Source organism: Scyliorhinus torazame, chromosome 28 (genome assembly GCF_047496885.1).
Source record: "Scyliorhinus torazame isolate Kashiwa2021f chromosome 28, sScyTor2.1, whole genome shotgun sequence".
NCBI lineage: Eukaryota > Metazoa > Chordata > Chondrichthyes > Carcharhiniformes > Scyliorhinidae > Scyliorhinus > Scyliorhinus torazame.
In genome coordinates, this window is record NC_092734.1 from 25,111,855 (window position 1) to 25,131,125 (window position 19,271).

The 19,271-nt window shown below is 48.5% G+C and overlaps 1 protein-coding gene across 3 annotated transcripts in view; it reads right to left on the reverse strand.

Moving 5' to 3' along the window:
- Positions 1-19,271, reverse strand: part of mtg1 (mitochondrial ribosome-associated GTPase 1) — a 34,467-nt gene that overhangs the window by 4,307 nt on the left and 10,889 nt on the right. For all 3 annotated transcript variants that reach the window (XM_072491678.1, XM_072491677.1, XM_072491679.1), the window contains 4 exons: positions 17,783-17,844; positions 15,025-15,121; positions 2,629-2,710; positions 502-614 (listed from right to left, as the gene is read on the reverse strand). In XM_072491678.1, the coding sequence (XP_072347779.1) occupies positions 502-614; positions 2,629-2,710; positions 15,025-15,121; positions 17,783-17,844 (354 nt within the window). The remainder of the gene's footprint in view (positions 1-501; positions 615-2,628; positions 2,711-15,024; positions 15,122-17,782; positions 17,845-19,271) is intronic.

The window sequence follows — 19,271 nt, forward strand, 5'->3', positions numbered from 1 at the left end:
GTGTTCAATCCACCTAACCTGCACATCTTTGGGTTGTGGGGGCGGAATCCACGCAAACACGGGGAGAATGTGCAAACTCCACACGGACAGTGACCCAGAGCCGGGATCGAACCTGGGACCTCGGCGCCGAGAGGCAACAGGGCTAACCCACTGCGCCCCCGTGCTGCCCAGACCCATGCAGACATGGGGAGAATGTGCAAACTCCAAACGGACAGTGACCCGGGGCCGGGATCGAATCCAGATCCTTGCCGCCGTGAGGCAGCAGTGCTAACCACTGTGCCACCGCGCCGCCCCTTTCACTGAATATTCTATCTGACAAATTAGGAGCAGGAGTGGGCCATTTGGCCCCTCGAGCCTGCTCCGCCATTCAATAAGAACATGGTTGATCTGACTGTAACCTCAACGCCACATTCCCACTCACCCCCCGATAACCTGTCACCCCCAAACCATTTGGATTTCATTTCAGTAAGGAGCAATAGCAAAGCACAATTCTCCACTTACCGACACCAGTGATGGCTTTCACTTTCTGTGTCTTGCCCAGTTTGATGGCTATTTTTTTGAGCACAGTCGGGAGATCATCACAGGGCTCGCCCAGCTGGTATCGTTCAACGTAACTGAAAGAAAGGCACAGCAATCTGCTCAGTAATTGGAATCAAAACCTGACTAATTTATCTGGCAAATACCCAATGAATGCTTTCTTTTTAAAGTCCGCCCTGGTTCAGTAGTTGCACTCTCCGAGGAAGAAGCTCACTAACCCACATATTTGAGTGCAAAGTCCAAGCGGACGTTTGAGTGCTGCGGAAGTGCTGGACTGCTGAAGGTCCCTGCCATTCGGATCAGATGCTAAACCAAGGTACTTTCTAAATCATGCCAAAGGTCCAACGGCGCTATTGAAAGAGCAGCGACCCTCTCCCAACATTAAATCCCTCAGCTGACAACAATAAAAACAGAATGATCTGGTCATTAATCTCACTGCTGCTGCTTGCGGGAGCTTGCTGTGCATCTTTCAGATGCCATGGCTCACTGCAATACAACACTGACTCCTAGTCAAAGGAGCTTCATTGGCTGTGAAGCGAGCTGTGACGACTTGCGGCTGTGAAGGTTGCGACGGTCTACCCTTCTTCCCAATCTTCTCCCCACTGATGAACGCCTCAACAATGTTCAACATTAATGCAGCAAAAGTTGTCCCAAATTGCTTTGCAAAATTTTTTCATGCGATGTGGTGGGCATCGCTGGGTCAGCATTTATTGCCCATCCCTAATTGCCCTTGAAATGAGTGGCTTGCTAGGCCGTTTCGGAGGGCATTTAAGAATCAACCGCATTGCTGAGGGGTCTGGAGTCACACGTAGGCCAGACCGGGTAAGGACGGCAGATTTCCCTCTCTAAAGCACATTAGTGAACCAGATGGGTTTTCACATGGGTCCCCAGAGCATTACTCTGGGTCTCTGGATGACTAGTCCAGTGACAATGCCACTGCGCCATTGCATGGGATAACCAAAATCAGGTCAAGGATAGGGTCTTGAGGACAGGAGACGAAGTAGCAAGGTGGAGGAATTTGGGCAGGGTGCAAGATTAAGACGGAGGAACAGAAGTGGGCCATTCGAGGCTGCTCCATTATTCAATGAGATTATGACTGATCTGATGACTGAAGGCTCTGCCAACAAATATGGATCGGGAAGCAGGTGGATGGGGGAATGCTTGAGAAACATAGTTAGAGGAGGATGCAGAAATAGAGTAGGGCCAAGTCAAGCAAGAACTGATACAAAAAGAGGATTTTCAAATCAAGTTTCTTGAAAATGGAGCAGCGAGTAGCAAACCCAGGGATGATGAATGAGATGGACTTAATATTCGATAGGATTTGAATGGCAACATTCTGCTTTGCATAGACACTGGTAAATAATAACTATTTGCTATTGGAAAGTGAGTCTTGACAGGGAGTAATGGTGGATATTATCAGAGGTAGTCTTGGGCTTGTCTTTACCAAATGTTGCACACATTATTCTTTCATAGAATGTGGGCGTCCCTGGCTGGGCCCAGCATTTATTGCCCCTCCCCAATTGCCCTTGAACTGACTGGTTTGCTCGGCCAATTCAGAGGGCATTTAAGAGTCAACCACATAGCTGTGGGTCTGGAGTCACGTGTAGGCCAGACCGGGTAAGGACGGCAGATTTCCTTCCCTAAAGGACACCAGTGAACCAGATGGGCTTTAACGACAATCGGCAATGATTTCACGCATATCGTGAGACCGTTAATACCAGATTTTTACTGGATTCAATTTCCACCGTCTGGTGTGTTGGGATTCAAATCAGACAATTACCCTGGGGCTCTAGATTACTAAACCAGTGGCAGCCAAATGGATTCGCAGATTTGAGCCAAAGAGAGGGACACAGATTCTTATAAATAAAGCACCCAAACACTTACCGGTGGTTTGATGATCCGAAGAGCAAAGAATTGTTTCTCCTAACTTAAAACATAACTATCCAAACTATTCCAGGACCCTCATTACTGCGAGTGTATGTTATAAACCAATACCTTCCTTTCGCACTGTGCGCACGTGCAATTTCCAGACTAGTGAATGTACTTTTAAAAATGCAACTAATTCAAAGTTGTTTAGAAAACAATTCTTACTCAAACTTCTGCTGTTTGTTCAGTGTGAAAAGTAGGTAATCAGCGATTACTTCTTCTCCTACCAAGTGGTCCAATATAGTTCCTGGTGGAAATAAAACATTTACAGAGTTACTGCTGAAGAAGAAAGAAAAATATTGCATTGACATAGCGTCTTTCACATACTCGGGGCACTGCAAAGTAAAGAGATTAACATTCAAAAGGTAGTCACAGTTCTCGGCAGCCAACGGGTACACAGCAGGATCCCATAAACAACAATGAGTTGAATAACCAGGTCTTGGTTGATTGAACATTAAATATTGGTTAGCCACTGGGAGAATTTCCCTGCTCTTCTTCAAGTAGTACCATGGGATCTTTTAAACAAATCTGGTAGGGTAGATAGGACCTTTGGTTTCACAGCTCACCGGCAGGTTGGCATCCTGGGATGGCAGGACTGTCATTGGAGAAGAGATTGGGTCGACTGGGTCTGTATCCACTGGAGTTTAGAAGAATGCGAGGCGACCCCATTGAAAGGTTTAAATGTCTGACAGGGCTGGACAGAGTGGATGCAGCGATGATGTTTCCTCTGACCAGGAGGGTTCAGAACAAGAAGTCACAGTCTTGAGATACTATTCAGGACTGAGATGAGGAGAACCGTCTTCACCAATATTGTGGTGAATCTGTGAAATTATCCACCACAGGAGGCGGTGGAGGCCAAGTCACTACTCGGTATGGGAAGAGGGTGGGAATATGGCGTTATGGAACAGCATATTGAATGGTGGAGCAGACTTGAAGGGCTGAAAGACCTCGTCCGGCTCCCATTTCCTATGGTTCCATCTCTGGTCTTGCAGCACTCCCTCAGTACAGCACTGAACTATCAGCCTAGGTTGAGTGTTCCAGAGTGATGTTTGGACACACAATCATCCAGCTCGAAGGGAAGGGTGCTGTTACGGAGTCAAATTGAGATGAGAAGGAATTTAGTATGTTACAATCTCAAGAGTTATATCCATTAAAGGTTAAAGATAGGAGCATGGCGTATGAATTATAAGGACCATGTTTTTCAATTCTTCATTAACCTTCATTAGAACTTCCAGTGTTATAAAATTCCTACAGTGCAGAAGGAAGCTATTCGGCCCATCGAGTCTGCACTGACCATCTCAAAGAACCCCCATGCCCCCACCCTACCCCTATAACCCAGTAACTCCACCTAACTTTTTGGACACTAAGGGCAATTTAACATGGTCGATCCACCTAACCTGTACATTTTTGGACCGAGAGGCTTCTCCATCTAGAAGGACAAGGGCAGCATTGGACCAGCATCAACTGCAACGTCTCCTCCACGTCACTCACCACCCTGACATAGAAATATATCGGCCGTTCGGGGAAAATCTGCATCCATGCATTGCGGTCACTGCATCCAGAAAGTGTACCTGAGCAAGACACCCTAGGTGTTCAAGTCAAGGCAAGCATCCAGCAGAGGGCAGTAGAGCAAAGCTGCTGATTGGCTGTTGCGGGGAAAATTTGCATCCGTGCATTGCGGTCACTGCGTCCAAAAGGTGGTTTGTGGAGGAGCTGTTGTCAAGTGACAGTTAAACCCGAAACACTTCTTCAGTGTTTCCCTCCCTACCTCCTCCTCTAACCAAAAAAAAAAGACAATCATTGTAAGGAACCCAGCCGAGTAAAGATCAAGAGGGAGACTCAAGGGCCGGTAGAAGTAAAAAGAAGTTGAACCGTGACGTCACTGTCTGCAGGTAAGTGATTGGCTGTGACTGGTAAGTCGTTTTTCTTTTCCCTGAGGTGTTATCGTGCGGGGCGCAGTGGTTGCTGAGTGAGTGCTTGCTGAGAAGGGGAGTAGGACTTCCGGGTGCGGCGATGACCAGCTAAGTCGCACTTTTCGGCAGCTCCCGGTGGAACGGACTTTTGGGCTCTTAATAAGAGCCCCAACGGCAATTTTAACGGCTAAAAGTACTGTGCGGTAAACCAGAAGGGAATCCCCCCTGGATACGGATGGAAAAAGGAGAGGAAAGTGGCCGGATTGCGGTGGATCCTTTAGAGCAGCGGCAAGGAAGGCAAGCAAAAACCAAGATGGCGTCGGAAGGTGGCAGTTTAATATGGGGCCCTGAACAACACGAGTTTTTGAAACGCTGCGTGGAAGAGCTTAAAAAGGAGATGAAGAAGGAGCTGTTGGCCCCAATATTACAGGCGATTGAAGGGCTAAAAGATGAGCAAAAGACCCAGGAGCGGGATCTTCGGGTCGTGAAGGCAAAGGCTGCCGAGAACGAGGACGATATACAGGGCCTGGTGGTGAAGACGGAGATGCACGAGGCACACCATAAACGATGTGTGGAAAGGCTGGAGGTGCTGGAGAATAATGCGAGGAGGAAGAATTTAAGGATTCTTGGTCTTCCTGAAGGTGCAGAAGGGGCGGACGTCGGGGCATATGTGAGCATGATGCTGCACTCGTTAATGGGAGCGGAGGCCCCGACGGGTCCGTTGGAGGAGGAGGGAGCATACCGAGTGATGGCGCGAGGACCGAGAGCAGGAGAAATTCCCAGAGCCATAGTGGTGAGATTCCTCCGTTTTAAGGACAGAGAGATGGTCCTCAGATGGGCAAAGAAAACTCGGAGCAGTAGGTGGGAGAACGCGGTGATCCGCGTATATCAAGACTGGAGTGCGGAGGTGGCGAGAAGGAGGGCGAGCTTTAATCGGGCCAAGGCGGTGCTTCATAAAAAGATTAAATTTGGAATGCTGCAGCCGGCAAGACTGTGGGTCACATATCAAGGGAGGCACCACTACTTTGAGACGGCGGATGAGGCGTGGACTTTTATTGTTGAAGAGAAATTGGAATAAGCGGGTTATTAAAAAAGAACGTTTGAGACAAAGTGGTGGGGCGAATATGGGGGGCGAAGAGGGGGGAAAATGGGGGGAGAGATGATTTTTATGTTGTTAATCCTGCGACCCGGTAACTTTTCTCTCTTCCACAGGTTGTGGGGGAGGGAGGAAGGGAGGTGGAGGAGCTGGGGGCGTTGGCCATTGGGGGCGGGGCCAAAAGGGAAGCGCGGGCTTTGTTCCCGCGCTATGATAATTATGGCGGGAATAGGGAAGCAGGAAGGAGGGGGCGTCGCACGGTGCGAGCCGAGGTCGGCCAGAGTTTGCTGACTTCTGGGAGCAACATGGGGGGTGTAACTACGCTACTGGGGGATCTAGCGGGGGGGGGGGGATTTACTGGGTTGCTGCTGCTGGGGAGAAGGGGGTGGGCGGGGCGGGAGGGCACCGCCTGGGGGGGACACAGCTGCGTGGGAACCGGGTGAGGAGCTGGATAAAAGGGGATGGCTAATCGACAAGGGGGGGGGGGTAAAGAGCCCCCCAACCCGGCTGATCACGTGGAATGTGAGAGGGCTGAACGGGCCGATAAAGAGGGCACGGGTACTCGCACACCTTAAGAAACTTAAGGCAGATGTGGTTATGTTACAGGAGACGCATTTGAAACTGATAGACCAGGTTAGACTACGCAAAGGATGGGTGGGGCAGGTGTTTCATTCGGGGCTATATGCGAAAAACAGGGGGGTGGCTATATTAGTGGGGAAGCGGGTAATGTTTGAGGCAAAGACCATAGTGGCGGATAGTGGGGGCAGATACGTGATGGTGAGTGCCAAATTACAGGGGGAGGCGGTAGTCTTGGTGAACGTATATGCCCCGAACTGGGATGATGCCAACTTTATGAGGCGCATGTTAGGACGTATCCCGGACCTAGAGGTGGGGAAGTTGGTAACGGGTGGAGATTTTAACACGGTGCTGGAACCAGGGCTGGACAGATCGAGGTCCAGGACTGGAAGGAGGCCTGCAGCAGCCAAGGTGCTTAAAGACTTTATGGAGCAGATGGGAGGAGTAGACCCATGGAGATTTAGCAGACCTAGGAGCAAGGAGTTTTCGTTTTTCTCCTATGTCTATAAAGTCTACTCGCGAATAGACTTTTTTGTTTTGGGAAGGGCGTTGATCCCGAAGGTGAGGGGGACGGAGTATACGGCGATAGCTATTTTGGATCACGCTCCACACTGGGTAGACTTGGAGATAGGGGAGGAAAAAGAACGGCGTCCACCCTGGAGAATGGACATGGGACTAATGGCGGATGAGGGGGTGTGTCTAAGGGTGAGGGGGTGTATTGAAAAGTATTTGGAACTCAATGATAATGGGGAGGTCCAGGTGGGAGTGGTCTGGGAGGCGCTGAAGGCAGTGGTTAGAGGGGAGCTGATATCAATCAGGGCACATAAAGGAAAGCAGGAGAGTAGGGAACGGGAGCGGTTGCTGCAAGAACTTCTGAGGGTGGACAGGCAATATGCGGAGGCACCAGAGGAGGGACTGTACAGGGAAAGGCAAAGGCTACACGTAGAATTTGATTTGCTGACAACGGGTACTGCAGAGGCACAGTGGAGGAAGGCACAGGGTGTACAGTACGAATATGGGGAGAAGGCGAGCAGGTTGCTGGCCCACCAATTGAGGAAAAGGGGAGCAGCGAGGGAAATAGGGGGAGTGAGGGATGAGGAGGGAGAGATGGAGCGGGGAGCGGAGAGAGTGAATGGAGTGTTCAAGGCATTCTATGAAAGATTATATGAAGCTCAGCCCCCGGATGGGAAGGAGAGAATGATGTGTTTTTTGGACCAGCTGGAATTTCCTAAGGTGGAGGAGCAGGAGAGGGTGGGACTGGGAGCACAGATCGAAATGGAGGAAGTAGTGAAAGGAATTAGGAGCATGCAGGCGGGGAAGGCCCCGGGACCGGATGGATTCCCAGTTGAATTTTACAGGAAATATGTGGACTTGCTCGCCCCGCTACTGATGAGAACCTTTAATGAGGCGAGGGAAAGGGGACAGCTGCCCCCGACTATGTCAGAGGCAACGATATCGCTTCTCCTAAAGAAGGAAAAAGACCCGCTGCAATGCGGGTCCTATAGGCCTATTTCCCTCCTGAACGTAGACGCTAAGATTCTGGCCAAGGTAATGGCAATGAGGATAGAGGATTGTGTCCCGGGGGTGGTCCATGAGGACCAAACTGGGTTTGTGAAGGGGAGACAGCTGAATACGAATATACGGAGGCTGCTAGGGGTAATGATGATGCCCCCACCAGAGGGGGAAGCGGAGATAGTGGTGGCGATGGATGCCGAGAAAGCATTTGATAGAGTGGAGTGGGATTATTTGTGGGAGGTGTTGAGGAGATTTGGCTTTGGAGATGAGTATATTAGATGGGTACAGCTGCTGTATAGGGCCCCGATGGCGAGCGTGGTCACGAATGGACGGGGGTCTGCGTATTTTCGGCTCCATAGAGGGACGAGGCAGGGATGTCCTCTGTCCCCATTATTGTTTGCACTGGCGATAGAGCCCCTGGCAATAGCATTGAGGGGTTCCAGGAAGTGGAGGGGAGTACTCAGGGGAGGAGAAGAACACCGGGTATCTCTGTATGCGGACGATTTGTTGTCGTATGTGGCGGACCCGGCGGAGGGGATGCCAGAGATAATGCGGATACTTGGGGAGTTTGGAGAATTTTCAGGATATAAACTGAACATGGGGAAAAGTGAGTTGTTTGTGGTGCATCCAGGGGAGCAGAGCAGAGAAATAGAGGACTTACCGCTGAGGAAGGTAACAAGGGACTTTCGCTACTTGGGGATCCAGATAGCCAAGAATTGGGGTACATTGCATAGGTTAAATTTAACGCGGTTGGTGGAACAGATGGAGGAGGACTTCAAGAGATGGGACATGGTATCCCTGTCACTGGCAGGGAGGGTGCAGGCGGTTAAAATGGTGGTCCTCCCGAGATTCCTCTTTGTTTCAGTGCCTCCCGGTGGTGATCACGAAAGCTTTTTTCAAAAGGATTGAGAAGAGTATCATGAGTTTTGTGTGGGCCGGGAAGACCCCGAGAGTGAGGAAGGGATTTTTGCAGCGTAGTAGGGATAGGGGGGGGCTGGCACTACCGAGCCTGAGTGAGTACTACTGGGCCGCCAACATCTCAATGGTATGTAAGTGGATGGGAGAAGAGGAGGGAGCGGCGTGGAAGAGATTGGAGAGGGCGTCCTGCAGGGGGACTAGCCTACAAGCTATGGTGACGGCGTCGTTGCCGTTCTCACCGAAGAAATACACCACAAGCCCGGTGGTGGTGGCTACTCTGAAAATTTGGGGGCAGTGGAGACGGCATAGGGGAAAGACGGGAGCCTCGGTGTGGTCCCCGATAAGAAATAACCATAGGTTTGCTCCGGGGAGAATGGATGGGGGATTTGAAACATGGCAAAGAGCAGGAGTAACACAATTGAGAGATCTGTTTGTAGATGGGACGCTTGCAAGTCTGGGAGCGCTGACCGAAAAATATGGGTTGCCCCAGGGGAATGCATTCCGGTATATGCAACTGAGGGCTTTTGCGAGGCAACAGGTGAGGGAATTCCCGCAGCTCCCGACGCAGGAGGTGCAGGACAGAGTGATCTCAAAGACATGGGTGGGGGACTGTAAGGTATCAGACATATATAGGGAAATGAGGGACGAGGGGGAGATTGTGGTAGACGAGCTGAAAGGGAAATGGGAAGAAGAGCTGGGGGAGGAGATTGAGGAGGGGCTGTGGGCTGATGCCCTAAGTAGGGTAAACTCATCGTCCTCGTGTGCCAGGCTAAGCCTGATACAATTTAAGGTGTTACACAGGGCGCATATGACTGGAGCACGGCTCAGTAAATTTTTTGGAGTAGAGGGTAGGTGTGCGAGAAGCCCAGCGAATCACACCCACATGTTCTGGTCATGTCTGGCACTACAGGGGTTTTGGGTGGGGGTGACAAAGGTGCTTTCGAAGGTGGTGGGGGTCCAGGTCGAACCAAGCTGGGGGTTGGCTATATTCGGGGTTGCAGACGAGTCGGGAGTGCAGGAGGCGAAAGAGGCTGATGTTTTGGCCTTTGCGTCCCTAGTAGCCCGGCGCAGGATACTCTTGATGTGGAAGGAAGCCAAGCCCCCGGGTGTGGAGACCTGGATAAATGACATGGCAGGGTTTATAAAGCTGGAACGGATTAAGTTCGTCCTAAGGGGATCGGCTCAAGGGTTCACCAGGCGGTGGCAACCGTTCGTCGAATACCTCACAGAAAGATAGAGGGAATGGAAAAGAAGAAGACAGCAGCAGCAACCCGGGGGGGTGAAAGGAACCAGAAGGACTTTCAGGGATGTTAGTGTATAAGTATAATATGTATAGATTGTTGTTATAGGTAATTGTACACTGGACTGGAGGGTATTTATTTGGGACAAGGCAGTTGCCATTTAGTTTTGTTTTTTAATTTTGATGTTGTTTATATATTATTTATTTCTTGTTTAAAAAACTGGCCATTGTTATTTATATTGTTATATTACTGTGTGAAAGATACACAATGTACTGTTATGGTTGGCCAAAAATTTTGAATAAAATATATTTAAAAAAAAAAGAGAAGGGGAGTAAAGTTTTCAAAAACTTACTGCTCGGAGTGTAAAAATGGCAGGAGATCCCAGACCCGTGTTATGTTCCTCTTGCTCAATGTGGGAGTTCAGGGACGCGGCCGATGCCCCTGACTCCTTCATGTGCAGGAAGTGTGTCCAGCAGCAGCTCCTGTTAGACCGCATGACGGCTCTGGAGCTGCGGATGGACTCACTTTGGAGCATCCACGATGCTGAGGAGGTCGTGGATAGCACGTTCAGTGAATTGGTCACACCGCAGATTAGGATTGATAAGGGAGACAGGGAATGGATGACCAAAAGACGGAGAAAGAGCAGGAAGGCAGTGCAGGTGTCCCCTGCGGTCATCTCCCTCCAAAACAGGTATACCGTTTTGGATACTGTTGGGGGAGATGACTCACCAGGGCAAGGCAGTAGTAGCCAGGCTCATGGCACCGTGGCTGGCTCTGCTGCACAGAAGGGCGGGAAAAAGACTGTCAGGGCGACAGTCATAGGGGATTCAATCGTAAGGGGAGTAGACAGGAGTTTCTGTGGTCGAAAACGAGACTCCCGAATGGTATGTTGCCTCCCGGGTGCACAGGTCAGGGATGTCTCAGATCGGCTGCAGGACATACTGAAGGGGGAGGGTGAACAGCAGTTGTCGTGGTGCATATAGGCACCAACGATATCGGTAAAAAACAGGATGAGGTCATACAATCAGAATTTAGGGAGTTAGGAAATAAGTTAAAAAGTAGGACCTCAGAAGGTAGTAATCTCAGGATTGCTACCAGTGCCACGAGACAGTCAGAGTAGAAATTCAAGAATAGTCAGAATAAATACGTGGCTTGAGAGATGGTGCAGGAGGGAGGGGGGTCAGATTTTTGGGACATTGGAACCGGTTCTGGGGGCGGTGGGACCATTACAAATCGGATGGTCTACACCTGGGCAGGACTGGAACCAATGTCCTAGGGGGTGCTTTTGCTAAAACTGTTGGGGAGGTTTTAAACTAATGTGGCAGGGGGCTGGGAACCAGATTCGGAAGTTAGAGGTCAGTAAAGAGGCAGCAACTAAAGCCAGTAAGGTACTAGATAATAAACTCAATGTGACTAAGGGGACGAGTAGACAGGGAAGAATGATGAACGCAAAGGGACAGGTGGTCTGAGGTGCATTTGTTTCAATGCGAGAAGTGTAGCAGGTAAGGCAGATGAAGTTAGGGCTTGGATTAGTACCTGGGAATATGATGTTATTAATATCACTGAGACTTGGTTGAGGGAAGGGCAAGACTGGCAACTAAATATCCAAGGGTATAGCTGCTTCAGGAGGGATAGAGAGGGAGGTAAAAGGGGTGGAGGAGTTGGATTACTGGTCAGAGATGATATCACAGCTGTGATTAAGGAGGGCACAATGGAGGATTTGAGCACTGAGGCAATATGGGTCGAGCTAAGAAATAGGAAGGGTGCACTAACATTGTTGGGACTTTACTACAGGCCTCCCAAAAGCGAGCGTGAAGCAGAGGTACAAATATGTAGACAGATTATAGAAAAATGTAGGAGCAATAGGGTGGTCATGATGGGAGATTTTAACTTCCCCAACATTGAATGGGACTCATGTAGTGTTGGAGGCGTAGATGGAACAGAATTTGTAAGGGGCATCCAGGAGATTTTTTTTAGAGCAGTATGTAAATAGTCTAACTCGGGAAGGGGCCATGCTGGACCTGGTATTGGGGAATGATCCCGGCCAGGTGGTTGAAGTTTCAGTCGGTGATTACTTTGGGAATAGCAATCACAATTCCGTAAGTTTTAGAATACTATGGACAAAGACAAAAGTGGTCCTAAAGGAAGAGTGCTAAATTGGGGAAAGGCCAAGTAGAACAAAATTCGGCAGGAGCTAGGGAATGTGAATTGGGAGCAGCTGTTTCAGGGTAAATCCACATTTGAAATGTGGGAGTCTTTTAAGGAAAGGTTGATTAGAGTGCAGGACAGACATGTCCCTGCGAAAACGAGGGATAGAAATGGCAAGATTAGGGAACCATGGATGACGGGTGGAATTGTGAGGCTTGCTAAGATGAAAAAGGAAGCATCCATAAGATCTAGGCGACTTAAAACTGATGAAGCTTTGGAGGAATATCGGGAAAGTAGGACAAATCTCAAACCCGCAATAAGGAGGGCGAAAAGGGGTCATGAAATATCTTTGGCTAACAGGGATAACGAAAATCCCAAAGCCTTTATTCGTATAGAAGGAGCAAGAGGGTAACTAGAGAAAGGATCGGCCCACTCAAAGACAAAAGAGGGAATTTATGCGTGGAGTCAGAGGAAATGGGTGTGATTCTTTAAAAAAAAAAATTCAGAGTACCCAATTATTTTTTCCAATTAAGGGGCAATTTAGCATGGCCAATCCACCTAACCTGCACATCTTTGGGTTGTGGGGTGAAACCCACGCAGAAATGGGGAGAATGTGCAAACTCCACATGAACAGTGACCCAGGGCCGGGATTCGAACTCGGGTCCTCAGCGCCGCAGTCCCAATGCTAACCACTGCGCCACATGCCGCCCTTGGGCGGGATTCTTAATGAGTACTTTGCATCGGTATTCACCAAGGAGAGGGACATGACGAATGTTGAGGCTAGGGATGGATGTTTAAATACTCTAGGTCAAGTCGGCATAAGGAAGGGGGAAGTTTTGGGTATTCTAAAAGGCATTAAGGTGGACAGGTCCCCAGGTCTATCCCAGGTTACTGAGGGAAGCGAGGGACGAAATAGCTGGGGCCTTAACAGATATCTTTGCAGCATCCTTGAGCACGGGTGAGGTTCCGGAGGACTGGAGAATTGCTAATGTTGTCCCTTTGTTTAAGAAGGGTAGCAGGGATAATCCAGGGAATTATAGACCTGTGAGCCTGACGTCAGTGGTAGGCAAACTGTTGGGAGAAGATACTGGGGGATAGGATCTATTCACATTTGGAAGAAAATAGACTTATCAGTGATAGGCAGCATGGTTTTGTGCAGGAAGGTCATGTCTTACAAACCTAATAGAATTCTTTGAGGAAATGACAAAGTTAATTGATGAGGGAAGGGCTGTAGATGTCATATACCTGGACTTCAGTAAGGCGTTTGATAAAAGTTTCCCATGGCAGGTTGATGGAAAAAGTGAAGTCGTACGGGGTTCAGGGTGTACTAGCTAGATGGATAAAGAACTGGCTGGGCAACAGGAGACAGAGAGTAGTGGTGGAAGGGACTGTCTCAAAATGGAGAAAGGTGACTAGTGGTGTTCCATAGGGATCCGTGCTCGGACCACTGTTGTTTGTGATATACATAAATGATCTGGACGAAGGTATAGGTGGTCTGATTAGCAAGTTTGCAGATGATACTAAGATTGGTGGAGTTGCTGATAGCGAGGAGGACTGTCAGAGAACACAGCAAAATATAGATAGATTGGAGAGTTGGGCAGAGAAATGGCAGATGGAGTTCAATCCAGGCAAATGCGAGGTGATGCATTTTGGAAGATCTAATTCAAGAGCGGACTATACGGTCAATGGAAGAGTCCTGGGGAAAATTGATGTACAGAGTGATCTGGGAGTTCAGGTCCATTGTACCCTGAAGGTGGCAACGCAGGTCGATTGAGTGGTCAAGAAGGCATACAGCATGCTTGCCTTCATCGGACGGGGTATTGAGTACAAGAGTCGGCAGGTCATGTTACAGTTGTATAGGACTTTGGTTAGGCCACATTTGGAATACTGCGTGCAGTTCTGGTCACCACATTACCAGAAGGATGTGGATGCTTTAGAGAGGGTGCAGAGGAGGTTCACCAGGATGTTGCCTGGTATGGAGGGTGCTAGCTATGAAGAAAGGTTGAGTAGATTAGGATTGTTTTTGTTGGAAAGACAGAGGTTGAGGGGGGACCTGATTGAGGACTACAAAATTATGAGAGGTATGGACAGGGTGGACAGCAACAAGCTTTTTCCAAGAGTGGGGGTGTCAATTACAAGGGGTCACGATTTCAAGGTGAGAGGGGGAAAGTTTAAGGGAGATTTGGTGGAAAGTCTTTTACGCAGAGGGTGGTGGGTGCCTGGAACGTTTTGCCAGCTGAGGTGGTCGAGGCGGGCACGATAGCATCATTTAAGATGTATCTAGACAGATATATGAGCGGGCAGGGAACAGAGGCAAGTATATCCTTGGAAAATAGAAGACAGGTTTAGATAAAGGATCTGGATCGGCGCAGGCTGGGAGGGACGAAGGGCCTGTTCCTGTGCTGTAATTTTCTTTGTTCCTTCATTGTCGCTGGGTCAGAATGCTGGAACTCACTCCCTAACAGCACTGTGGGTGTACCTACACTACATGGACGCCAGCAGTTCCAGGCGGCGGCTCACCACCACCTTCGCAGGGGCTATTAGCGATGAATAATCATAGAATCCCTACAGTGCAGGAGTCCGTTCGGCCCATTGAGTCTGCACCGACCCTTGGCCCATGCCCGACTCTATCTCCGTTTACTGGTTGTTTTGAGGCGTTTCTGGTGTATTTGAGACGTTCAAGCTTTGTGTATGAGCAACCTCCCCCTCTCTCCCCCCCCCCCCCCCAACCAAAACCCCTCTCTGGTTCAAGCTGATGTTAACGTGGCCCTTAAAACGTTTTGGTAGTAATTGGTCATGTTGCCTGGGGTGGTAGAGGAAAGGTGGCCTGTTTCTCAGCTCTTGCCAACAGGAAATGGGGAACCTGCCCTCTAAATCACACTCCCATTCTGGCGGGGAAATACTGTTTGTCTCCATTGTCACACAAGGAAAAGAGGACAACTTTGTGCTTGATCACTCTCTGGGTAATGCATTGAGAGGTTAACATTGTTCAATCCGTAAAACATGATTTTAACCTTGCATCCTTTAAATGCTAACAGAATTTTACTAGTCACTGTATAAACCCGACATATGTACTTTTACTATATTAGCATTAATTCACAAACTCTATCATATGTCAGCAAACTTACACAAAAATGTAGGTTAAGAAACATACCACACAGTGCCAGCTTCATGCCAACATCCAAGCTCCCGATGCGTGGAGAAAATACACCAGGAGTGTCCAATAAATATATGAGGGGCCTCTCGCAGACCTGCAGAAACAGACGTTAAAGATTTATCTCCTGTCTGGAGGACAAGGTGAAGGTGGCCAGGAAAATGCATGCCCTATATTTGAGCACAAGGCACAATTTACTTCTGGGCTGCAAAGATAGGAAGCCAATGCAAGGGTGCTATTAACAGCATAGAGCCAGGCCACGTCGAGGCGAAACCTTCTGCTATTCTCCACAATTGCCAAACAAAGTGACCGATCCACAAACCTTTATCTTAAGCTGCTCCATAACGACAGGGCAAATTAAATCAACTCTCCGCTCCTCGTAATCGTCACAACGTTAGTAATTTCCCCCCCTCCCCATTCTTATAGGCCTCAGTAACAAAGCTACTTCTAAAGAATATATTTTTCTTTTAAGGATTTGTTAATGAACTAAAATGAGTACTGAAGGAAGGGTTGGGGTGGCAGCTGTTACAACCACGGCCATTTCGCTGTTTAAACTGGTGCCGGAGTATCCAGCCTAATTGTTAACTAAATATTCCAGCTGTTTGCAAAGTTTTCCTTGGCCGTAACAGACTGGACCAAAAGGGTTAACGCTATCCAAATAATAAACGTTAAAAACAAAGCATTCTTTGATCTATTGATCAATCACTCTCTCAATATCGTTCTAATAGTAAAGGCTACCTACAGCAAGGGACTTCAGGAACCAATGAGTTCAGTGGTTAGCACTGCTGCCTCATGGCGCCGAGGTCCCAGGTTCGATCCCGGCTCTGGGTCACTGTCCGTGTGGAGTTTGCACATTCTTCCTGTGTTTGCGCGGGTTTCGCCCCCACAACCCAAAGATGTGCAGGGTAGGTGGATTGGCCACGGTAAATTGCTCCTTAATTGGAAAAATTGAATTGGGCACTCTAAATTTAAATATATATATATATAGTGCAGGTTAAATTTTAAAAAGTTTTTTTTATCTCTGTTGGGTTCTCTTTTAGGGCGGCACGGCAGCACAGTAGTTAGCACTGTTGTTTCACAGTGCCAGGGTCCCAGGTTCGATTCCCGGCTTGGGTCACTGTCTGTGCAGAGTCTGCACGTTCTCCCCGTATCTGCGTGGGTTTCCTCCGGGGGCTCCGGTTTCCTCCCACCAGTCCCGAAAGACGTGCTGTTAGGTGAATTGGACATTCTGAATTCTCCATCTGTCTACCCGAACAGGCGCCGTAGTGTGGCGACTAGGGGATTTACACAGTCACTTCATTGCAGTGTTAATGTAAGCCTACTTGTGACAATAATTATCATTATTTAAAAGAAGTTTCAAGAACTATTGAAAATGCATTTATCGCAGATCTTTCACTGAAAAAGTGACTTAATATCTTGCAGGTATCGCCGAGTCAGATGGCTTAGGGAAGCCATCCTGAGATACAATCTACAAACTCTGCCTCAGGTTGTGGGTGAAAGCTTGTCCGTCCCCGTCAGACTCAAAGCCCTCTCCACGCTCTCAGCCATGTCACACACATTCCAACGCAGCCTCCCATTGCAATTATTTTGGCAAATAACTTAATTCCATTCTAACTTAATTCCGTTTCACACAAAATAGAATTGTGTAGATGGCGGGTTGATTCCAGCTGTAGGAGGAACCTTGTGCAGATGTAGGAGCTCTGCTCATGTTTAAAAATTTTTTTTTTTTACTGTACCCAATTCATTTTTTCCAATTAAGGGGCCAATCCACCTACCCTGCACATCTTTGGGTTGTGGGGGCGAGACCCACGCAAACACGGGGAGAATGTGCAAACTCCACACGGACAGTGACCCAGAGCCGGGATTGAACACTTGGGACCTCAGCGCCGTGAGGCAGCAGTGCTAACCACTATGCTGCCCGTGAGCTCTGCTCACATGGCGTCAAGGCACGAGAATTAAGAACTTCTGGTGGTGGCAGAAGGGAAGGGGAAGGGATAAAACTCTGAACGTGTCAAATTCTGTACAAATTCTTTGCCGAAGATACAAAACCACTTGCTACCACTAGAGGTCTCAAACACATCTCAATGCAAGGGGAGGGCAAACATTCAAAAATGAACATCGTGTGTATTCATTTTTTTTTTAATGTTTATTTGACGGGACGTCTGTGTCGCTGGCTGGGCCAGCTTTTATTGCCTGTCACTTGCTGTCCTCCATTTTTAGGGAGCATTTGAGAGTCAACCACATTGCTGTGGATCTGGAGTCATATGTAAGCCAGACCGGGCAAGGATGGCAGATTTCCTTCCCTAATGGACATTATTGGTGAACCACATGGGTCAAATAGCTGCATAATTATTATGTATGGCTATGTTTGTGTGTATATATGTGACTACAAGGGACTGGTGGGGAAACATTTTCCTCATTGTCAATCCACGGTGACAACATTGTGTCTACTTTCTATGACGAGAGGGAGAATCATTCCACCTGACAGCACCTTCATCAGATATTGTTTGGCAGTTCAGAAAGATGGTACTGTTGTAAACGACATGCCATGTACTATCAATAACATTTGAACTGATTGTTTGCATATAACTTAACTATTTAATTTCAATTACCCACTCAATATATTGTGCAGACACATGTACAGGGTGCTGCGCAGTATGATTTATATCCTTATCTGAACAACGCCTTATCGAGCATCCTGCCCCTACATGGGAGGGGGAGGCCTCAGCAACGGAAGCCTCATTTCATTTATGCTTACCTGAATCTTTGTGAGGACGGCTCTGGTAACTCCTGGTTCCCCACCAACTCTGGAGGCTTTGCCTGCAAAAAAAACCCCAAACAAACATGGGAAACGGCCAGTGCTGAGCGACCCTGCTGCCTGTGAAAGTCGAGGTTATTATTAGAATATAAATAATGGCACAACAAAGTACACTTCTAACTACATCTCTTCAGCAACGTCCATTTCTATAATAAGTTTAATGTTGCAAAATTTTCCAAAGTACTTTACAGGAACATCTTTGTACAAAATGTGGCACAGACTCACAATAATGTGCTACAACAGGTGAGCAAAGACTAAGTAGAAGGTTTTAGGGGGTGTCTTCAAAGAGGAGGAAGGTGGAGAGGTCTAGGGAGGGAATTTCAGAGTTTAGCACCTTGGTAACTGAAGGCATGGCCGTCAGCGATGGCGTGACGGTTTGTGCAAGGGGTCAGGATTGGAGGAGTGCAGAAACCTTGGGAGAATTGCAAGACTGCCGGAGGTTACAGAGGGATGGAGGGCCAAGGCACGGAGGGACAAAATCAAGATGAGAGTTTCGTAATTGAGATGTCGCTGGATCAGAAGCCGGGCACTGGGCTGACAGGCGAATGGGACTTGCTGCAGTTCAGAAACAAGGGCAGCAGAGCTTTGAATGAGCTCAAAAGTTATAAAGATCAAAGACGGGAGGCCGACCCGGGGAGTGTTGGAAAAGTCAGGACCAGTTGTGTAAGAGGCATGGGTGGGCCGAGGCAGGGCCTGGATTGGGAAATGTTAGAGGCGGGACTAGAAGGTGATGGGGTGAACATGTGGTCAGAAGGAAGGGAGGTTGGGGGAAGAAGTGAGATACCTTGTACTTTCCCCAGATAGACCTTGTACTTTCCCCAGATAGAGAGGGTTAAAAACGCCTTGGCCAAGGTAGTTCAGGCCATTGATAAAAACTCTATGTGATTGGTTAAGCAGTTGCGTTTTTGGAGGGTCGAGAACAAGGTGCCACTTGGTGATCAGGGAAAGCGGCACCCTCCAAAGTCAGCGTGCCGCTGGTGGAGGGCTTAAGCAGAGGGCCGGGTAGATTGAACAGTCGTCCCAGGACACAATTGCGTATTTTGTAGTGGGAAATTTCAGTGCGGTATGTGCAAGTGTCTGGTCCCACATTTCACACCGGGAACGCCCCCCTCCCCCCCCCCCCCCCCGCCTCCCCAACCAGGAACAGTGAAGAGATAAACATAATTGTGAAAAGAATTGTCCAATAATGTTTAAGTGCGACACAGTGGTTAGCACTGCTGCCTCACTGCACTGTGGACCCGGGTTCGATTCTGGCCTTGGGTGGGGTTTGCAGTACCCCATATCCTCCCATTATTCACTTCATTCTCCCACGAGTTCTGAAAAAGAACTTAGCAGCTTAAAGACAAAATCAAGAACAGGTAGAGTTAGCACTGTTGTCAACGGTAATCTCCGCACACATTCAGACCATTTTAAGCCCATGTAGGAAGCT